This window comes from Buceros rhinoceros, unplaced genomic scaffold (assembly GCF_000710305.1).
Source record: "Buceros rhinoceros silvestris isolate BGI_N320 unplaced genomic scaffold, ASM71030v1 scaffold13222, whole genome shotgun sequence".
Classification (NCBI taxonomy): domain Eukaryota; kingdom Metazoa; phylum Chordata; class Aves; order Bucerotiformes; family Bucerotidae; genus Buceros; species Buceros rhinoceros.
Genome location: NW_010397230.1, coordinates 18,945 through 26,799, shown reverse-complemented (window position 1 = coordinate 26,799; position 7,855 = coordinate 18,945). Strand labels below are relative to the sequence as shown.

The window sequence follows — 7,855 nt, the reverse complement described above, 5'->3', positions numbered from 1 at the left end:
ATGGAAGCCCCTCTTGCCCACTCTAAATCCTTCTGGAAATAGTCAAAAATTGGTTATCACCTAAATAGAAAAGAGGAGAAACACACACTCTTTGCAAATGGCCCTTTGATCTGTATGAAAAACAGCTCTCAAAGTTCCTCAAGAGTTAGAATTAGTGGGGCACGGGTGAGGGGCAGCTTAGATACGGGATGTAAAATATTAAAAAGTGCTCTGCAACTAATTTTTGTTTTATGTGTGTACGTGCGTGTGTGTGCATATACGCACATTCGCAAACACGCACATACACACACATATACATATATATATACACATACATATATATATGTACACATACATATATATGTACACATACATATATATGTACGTATGTATAAAGTTAAAAAGTTCTATACGATATGACCAGAAGAAGAGTCCTTGGAAGGTCACGACTGGAGAGAGTGGGGCCTGTTGGGATGGCAGATGGGGCACTCGCCCTCCTCGGCGCAGGTTTCACACAGCACTGCGTGTTGGCACGGTAACACCACCCGGTTCTCCTCCTGACACTTAAGGCATTTCACTGACTGCATCTGAAATACCGCCTGCAAGAGAGGGGGACAGGGCAACACGTCAGCGTCAAAGTCACAAAGCAGACGGGGCTGCCGTCCTGCGCTGCGCAGTCTGGGGAACAGCACGGAGGCAGCAGGAGAAGGACCTGCAGCTGTCTGCTCATCCCTCTTCTGAAGCACAAGCAAAGCAGCAGAGCATGATGTCTTTTAGGACCTTCAGGGCCAACAGAGTAGTTTGGGTTGTCTTTAACTCTGTGCATTAGGCCCAAAGAAGAGGCAGGCAGTTTCCTGTAACCTGGCTACAGCTCACTTAGGCTACGTCCACACAGAACTGCTTTGACAGGCTTCTGATTTCTGGCTGTGTTAAAGAAAACGGAAAAAAGCTGCAATCTGGAGGAGCAGAGACTGCAAAGCTCAGCCCTGCAAAGCCCAGACCCTCACCTTATCGACTTTCTCCAGGTTTGTCCGCAGCTGTTTCTGAAGGGTGTAAAGTGAAGAGAGCGAGAGTGTTTCCAGGTCAGAGAGGGAGCGCAGAAACTGAGGGTCCTGGCCTGTGTGGATCCTCTCCAGCTCCTCCTGCAGCTTCTTCACTTGCAGCTCCAAGGCTTCCCTCTGCTCTCGGGCCAGTTCACATTCCAAGTTAGCTGTGTTGGCGCGATCATTTGCTTCCTCTGCCTCCTTTTTCCAAGCATCGCAAGCCTACAAGTTCCAACAACGAGGGTAAAAGAAGCGGACTGAAAACTTGGTCAACCTCCAAGAGAGAATCCCAGGCAAAAATATCCATTTCCACACACTCCTCACCAGGAGCACGTTCTGTCCAATCTGCCCTGTCCCCAAATTCTGAAACACCTTTGGAGCTTTGCTTCAAAGAGCTGCTCAATCCAGATACCCCACCTGATTGGGCTGTGGTTCTGCATGTTTGGCTCACACCACTATGGGGCTGTACTTGGCATACGGGCGAACTGTCATGGGTCTAAGCGACTTGGTAGGTCTAAGAGACTGTCAAGTGCCTCAGGGCATCTGTTCTGACATGTGGCCTTGCACTTCCAGCACCTGAACAGAGGAATTCAGCCCCTCTTTCCATGGCAGAGGAAAGAACAGGAATGCTTAAGAGAATCTGCTTGTGAAACCTAGAGCTCTTCGCATCACCTCATCGCCTGCACAGCTCCTCACTGAAGGCTGACTCCCTCCCTACCCCTTCACGCTCCTTAATCCCTCTTCCCAGGTACCTGTTTGGCTTGTTTCCAAGACTCTTCCCACTGCTTTATTGTGCTGTTGGCTTCATCCAGTTCTTGTCGTAGCCGTGCCAGCTCCGCAGCACCTGGACCTGACAGAAATGCAGGTGAGGTACTGGGCGAAAAACTCCCCGAAGCAAAGTGTTCCCATATGCTGCTGTTCATCCCATTTAAACCTGTTTCACGGGGAAATAGAGAGGGTTATGTCACAGGTGCTGGCAACTTCCTCACTTCCTCCCTACCCCTGTGAACTCCAAGGCTCAAAATGAAAAACAAGATCATCTTCAAAATTACTTTCATCCCCAGGACCCAGGAGTCCATCACAGAGAGACTTCAGGGCATGGTTCACACCATTAGGCCTCATCTTCAACAAGACAGGGAGGCCCCAAGAAACTGAGTGGAGGCAAATTTTGAACCGGGCTGTTTTCAGAAGCATTGATTTCAGAGCAGAGCTCACTACCAGCTTGTCTGAGAGCCTCTGAACTGCTTACTACCTCCCCACTTCCCTGTGCAGCACGGCCATCTGTGCAGGGCAACAGACTGCTTCAGAGGCAGCCCAGGAGGTGCTTCTTCTCACCCTGCATCCTCACAAAACTTCTGCTTTTGCCTCCTCAGCCTTGCTCAGAAAAGCAGCCTCACTTCCCAACCACTGAGGCTAAGATATGCCAACCTCGTTACTGTTTGCATATGCGAGAAAACTGGAAACTAACTGGAAAACCCTGTTTATAAACAAGTGAAGCGATGGTATATACATCGGCTTCACCCCCTGCAGAGCTCTAGCACAGAGCTAGTGATTGGTACCAGAGAAGAATAACTAACCACTTCCCCATTTTAGCTTGCTCTAATAATTTTTCTTTTCAGGAAGAAATCCAAGGCTTAGGAGACAAAGCAGTAGCAAACCAGTTGTAAACAAAACTGGCTATTTTGAAAGAATCAAACTCCAAAGCTTGCATTCTTTCAACGACAAAAGTATTTTTACTCAAAATAAGCATCCACACTTGGCACTGAGGGGAGAACTAGCAGAAAAAACTCATACCGAGACAGAGCTACTGAGTGATGCGGACTCTTACATACACAGACACGCACCAGTTTGGCGTAGCAGTCACGTTCATTTAGTGGTGTTGTCATTCCTAAATCCAGTGGTGTCTGATAACTGTTCTTACAGAAGCCGAACCGACTGCATCTGCGAGCAAGCCCTGGGGCCAATGGCCTCTCAGCAAGGGCTAACCCAACACCACCTACTTCCCACTTAGTGCCAGCCAAGACACGAATAGCTACAGAAGACTACAGCTGAAAAACAGTAACATGTCTTCACCAAGGGCTTAGGTGCATTAACAGTTAGTTAGCAGAGCAACAAGGGCTCTTCGTGGCTCAGGCCACTTACCACAGATCTATTTCAGGGGCTCTGAAGTGTGCTCGGTTGAGAGCAAGAAGCTTTAATGGAACCTCAACCCACAGTTGGTTTTTAGAGCTCCGTTCTCCTGAAAGGGAATCTAGCACTGAGCAGGATGCTGGCAAGCTACAAATTCTGCCATAACGCTGACCAAGCTTAGCTCCTTGTTTCTTTTTAATCCCCCCTTCCATCCGCTGTTCTCACTTCACTCTTGAGGGAGCGAGGCCCTCTGGGCAGGGATGGCCTTTGCTGCACATTTCGCATCTAGCACAGAGGGAACTAGCCCAGGACCAGGTGGTTTTAGCTCAACTGCAATATAAATAAGTAATAACTACACACCATACACACACTCATGTGCATTCAGCAAGTCACACAGACTCCTAACTGCTAGGTGACTATTTCAGTATCTTATTCAACACCTCCGCAAAAAGGGTTCTGTTGTATCACAGGAAAATAACTGTCCTTTTTCTTAAAAATCGATTATTTAAATGCATTTGTGAATGTTCTGCATTTCTTTGTTTCTTTATTTTTGCAACTACACAGTCAAGACAAATATAACTGCTTAACCTGTTTTTTCCAAAACTAAAAGCAGGCCAAGTTTTCCTTTTCTTACTGAAACTGGGATGAACAGCCAGTCTCCACACTAGTTAACAGCAGAGATGCCCTCTGATGTCTCTGTTCTTATCACAGCAATTGTAAAAGCTGTTACAGCCAAACAAGGCAGGGAAGCATGGCGGTGGCCCGTGCAAACAAGGGATGCAGTCACACAGATTAAGAGCATGCAGGAATAGACTACGAAAGCACGTAACCATTAGGTTAAGCTGAATCTTAAAGCGTATCTCAAATTTGAAGAAGCATTTATTTTTAGCATTAATAAAGACAATTAATATTTACTGTTACTAACAGAAATGAGCAGAGCCAGTGTCACTAGCCTTGCGTCCCATTTTATTTCTCGAGGCAATCTTGTGTCTTGACAATAAGACACATTTGGGTCCTTAATTCTCAGTTCTGCCTGATACAGCTGAAGCTCCAGAGCAATTTCTGTTCCTCTCTCAGCCCCTCGGAGAGGACACAGATCCTCAGCGTGGGGGTGGGGAAGGCAGCAAAGGGGAGGAAGCTGGAACACGGTGTGCAGAGTGCCAAACAGGAGAAAAAAGTACAATGCCCCAAGCCTGCTCAAGAGCTCCCAGGCATCAATCTGACCTATGAGCAGTCCCAAGGGCAAACTGCAAGCCCACCTTAAGCAAGCGAAGCTGAGGACCCAGCTCTGAGTTTACGTAAAGGGAAGTCTCAGCACAGCATTGCCGGCAGGAAAAGGCAGAGCTCTCCTGACAGGTGCCATCAGAGATAGTCACTTAACCGATCCGTCCCTTCTTCTCGGCACAGAAACCTGGGAAGTTGAGGGAATCGCTCCCTCGTTCACAAGGCATCAGCTGGTTTTTGGTAAAGCAGCTGCTAGTACTGCTGCTGTTCTCATGGGAAGAAGAGATACGAATGGCAGCAGTGAAACAATACAGCAAAATTAAAGCTAACTTAAAAGAAAATACTTACATGGCACAGACAGGCATGTACATGGGACACACACACTGTGCATTTACCTAATGATCCATGAGAAGCTGATGTCCCCAGGAATGTGTTTTCTGATTGGCTTAAGTGTCCCTGGGGCTGATGGAGGAAATGCGATGAGAGGCTGACCGGTGGAGAAGGAGAGGCTGAGTGAAAGGAGGCAGAACTTCCAAGGGACCCGGGGATATTTACAGGAGCAGAACTTTGCAGCAAACTCCCACCTGGACAAAGAACACACAGAGAGGATGGCTATGTATGACCATGAAGCATGGGCCAGAGCACAGTGCAGGAGCTCAGAGCAGAAGGCGTTAGCTTCCCTCTCTCCTTTCTAAGCCCCTCACGATTCCCTCTGCTTTTCACCACGTTTCACTCCCCTCTCAGTCTCCTAGAGGAGCACTGAAGGTGCCGTCCCATGAACCACATAGGTTAAGACCCTCCAGAGTTCAAAGGACTACTCTTTGTTCGGCCAAAGCAAGAAAAGGTTTTCTGAGCAGATTCCAGTCCCTATCAGTCTAGAGAAAATGAATTTGGTATCTCATGAAACACTCTGTAATGAAAATATCACTTTTAAAACATATGCCTCTGCCTTTAACACTTCCAAACCACCTGTAGGGAGAAGATTATGATATTGGGTCAGGTCATAATCTTAACCACTACAAACCAGTGACTAGCTTTAGTCATTTCAGACATACTTGAGTGCCTGGATCTATCAGCAATAAAAGCGCCAAATAAACACAAGCCCGATCTCCAAAGACATCACACAAGAGGTTCTCCTGTCTGCCACACACAGACTGAGGGAGACCTCGGCCCTGCTCCCCACTCTCTCCTCATCACCCTTAGAAGATCACCAGGTAATGCCCAGACCTGATGTGAGCAGAGGGAAAATCAGTGTGGAGGATCCCTAAACCACTGCAGGTGGGCAGCGGCAGAAGCAGGGCTATCAGCAGAACACACGGTTAAACTCTCCAACCAGGCTCTTTGGCAGGAAAGTGGAAGTGATATTCCTTAGGGCTCCTTCCACAGGTTCCTTCCTACCTCAAGACAGCTCCAGGCAGTGCAGTTCCCTTGGAAACCAGACCACCAAGTCATCTCTCATTCCACAGCAAGGGTAGCCAGAAACTACAACCCCTTCAAAAACCTAGGAGACGTTTCATTTTCCCCTGGACACTCATTAGAGATAGGTAGAGGAGGCCTTAGCCTGCCTCCACGTACTAAACTGAGACAGACATTACAGGAATCTAATCAGCAGACCATGATGACACTGTGACAGATGGGTAGCATTACAAGGTCATTAAGTTTCCTCTTACTGCTAGGGAGAGTTTTCTGCTTAAGATGCAAATCGTTACACTTTGGCCTGTTTTTAAAGGTATCAGGTGCCTTCTAGTGTCTACCTGCACACTTAAAAAAAAAAAAAAAGAAAAAAATGCAAGCAAGTCCTATTCAGTCTCAAGAAACATCCCCAAGACACCAGGGCCCAATGGCAAGAACTCAGCTCTGCTGGTCAATGAGGGCACGCTTGCACGTCAGAGATGCTCGGCGGTTGCCAGGGTTTGTTATAATTGCTGTTTTAACCAATGCTGGCTTGGGACTGGTTTTAGAGCTTTGTTGGGCTGGCTCCACTGAGGTGACTGGGCAACACTGCTTGGCAGAAGATAAAGAAAGCTCTGTTGCTTTCATGTACCTATCATGATGCCACTCGTGTGGGGCACTGTGCTGCTGTCAAATGTCTTCTCCAGGGCAGCCACTCCGAATTCATTCAGGTCCAGGTCATCCAAGGCAGACTCTGCCAGACACAGAGGTACCAATTATGTTATAAAGGACCAACAACTTCAAGAGATAGGATGGCCCAAAGAGCCTACATGCAGAGGAGCCTTTGCTCTCTATTTGTCAGTCTGCACGGCCCTACTCTCCGCCCTGTGCAACACTGTTCTCAAACAGTTTGGCAGAAGTGTCATGGGCAGCTCTTCAGTTCTCATTCTTCTGCCTGATCTCATTTTTTGTATTCCCAAATGTTACATGAAAACAAAAAGATGATGAAATAACAGCAGTTCCCATAAGTCTTCCCTAAATTGCTCTTCCAAGTCTGTCCCTAACGTGCAGTAACAGTGGCTTACGACACGCCTGCGTCTGGCTTGTGCTTTTTCCCTGCTTTGCTGAAGAGCCACTCAGAAAAGAAACACCAGTAGAAGGGAACGCTTGAAAAACCATTTCTGAGGTTCCAAGATAGGGTAAAATAAAAAGCTTACAAATGCCTGCAAATGTTCCATCTATTTGAACATGCCTCATCACTAATCATGATCAGTGCAATTCCATCCCACGTGTGCCCACTCATTTCTATTATTAAAAAATTAGTGAGATCACCTCAGGAACATTAGATTTAAATAAGAAAAAAGAAAAATGAAAAACAGGTGACCAAAAAACCTGCACCTATCTAAGAGGAGTGATTCCACTCTCTGGACTCTCCTGTTCTCCTTTTTCTTACAGCCTCTGTCTTACGTTCTATGAAGGGCAAGTCCTTATCATCTACCCGGTGGCAGCCCTAGCTATAAAACTGTCATTTAGGATGTAAGGGGCTGTAACTGTGGAAAACGCCCCTGTGATTTCCTGCCTACTCCAAGACCTCTTCGTCACTTTGATAAACCTAAACCTAAGGCCCTTTGCACCATCTGACATTCCGAGTAAGTGGCTCAGAGGCCTTCTGTTGGTCCCGTGGGTGAATTTCATCCATAATGACCTGCAGAAAACATCAGATGTGTCACAGTCACAAAAAAAGCTTTACAGCCTAAGGAATCTGCCAACACTGACAGATGAAGAACCGGAGTTCACTGCGACACCCACGCTATTCCAACTGTCATACCTGGTGATCCACGTCTGAGGAAGCCCTAGTAGCGTAAGTAAAAAAAGGCAAAGTTACCTATGACAGACTCAACGGTGTCACTGGTTGGGTAGAAAGGAAGAGCATTGGCATTCATGCCTGGTATGCTGCTGGTGCCGGCAGGGCTCGGTGGCGTTGCAGCCAGACTGGAGGTGATACTAGAGGAGATGCTGGATGTCAATGGGCTCCCTACTGGGAGAATACCCAGTATGTCCTGAAACGACAGTTTTAAAAGGGAAAG

General features: G+C 47.2%; 1 protein-coding gene across 1 annotated transcript in view; it reads right to left on the bottom strand.

The window, feature by feature from the left end:
* Positions 1–422: 422 nt before the first annotated feature.
* UNK (unkempt family zinc finger) overlaps positions 423–7,855 on the bottom strand; it is a gene marked incomplete at its 5' end in the record, with an annotated part of 22,478 nt that continues 15,045 nt past the window's right edge. The window contains 6 exons of the mRNA XM_010146182.1: positions 423–578; positions 987–1,244; positions 1,775–1,956; positions 4,772–4,960; positions 6,421–6,522; positions 7,654–7,828. Coding sequence (XP_010144484.1) covers positions 423–578; positions 987–1,244; positions 1,775–1,956; positions 4,772–4,960; positions 6,421–6,522; positions 7,654–7,828 — 1,062 coding nt within the window. The remainder of the gene's footprint in view (positions 579–986; positions 1,245–1,774; positions 1,957–4,771; positions 4,961–6,420; positions 6,523–7,653; positions 7,829–7,855) is intronic.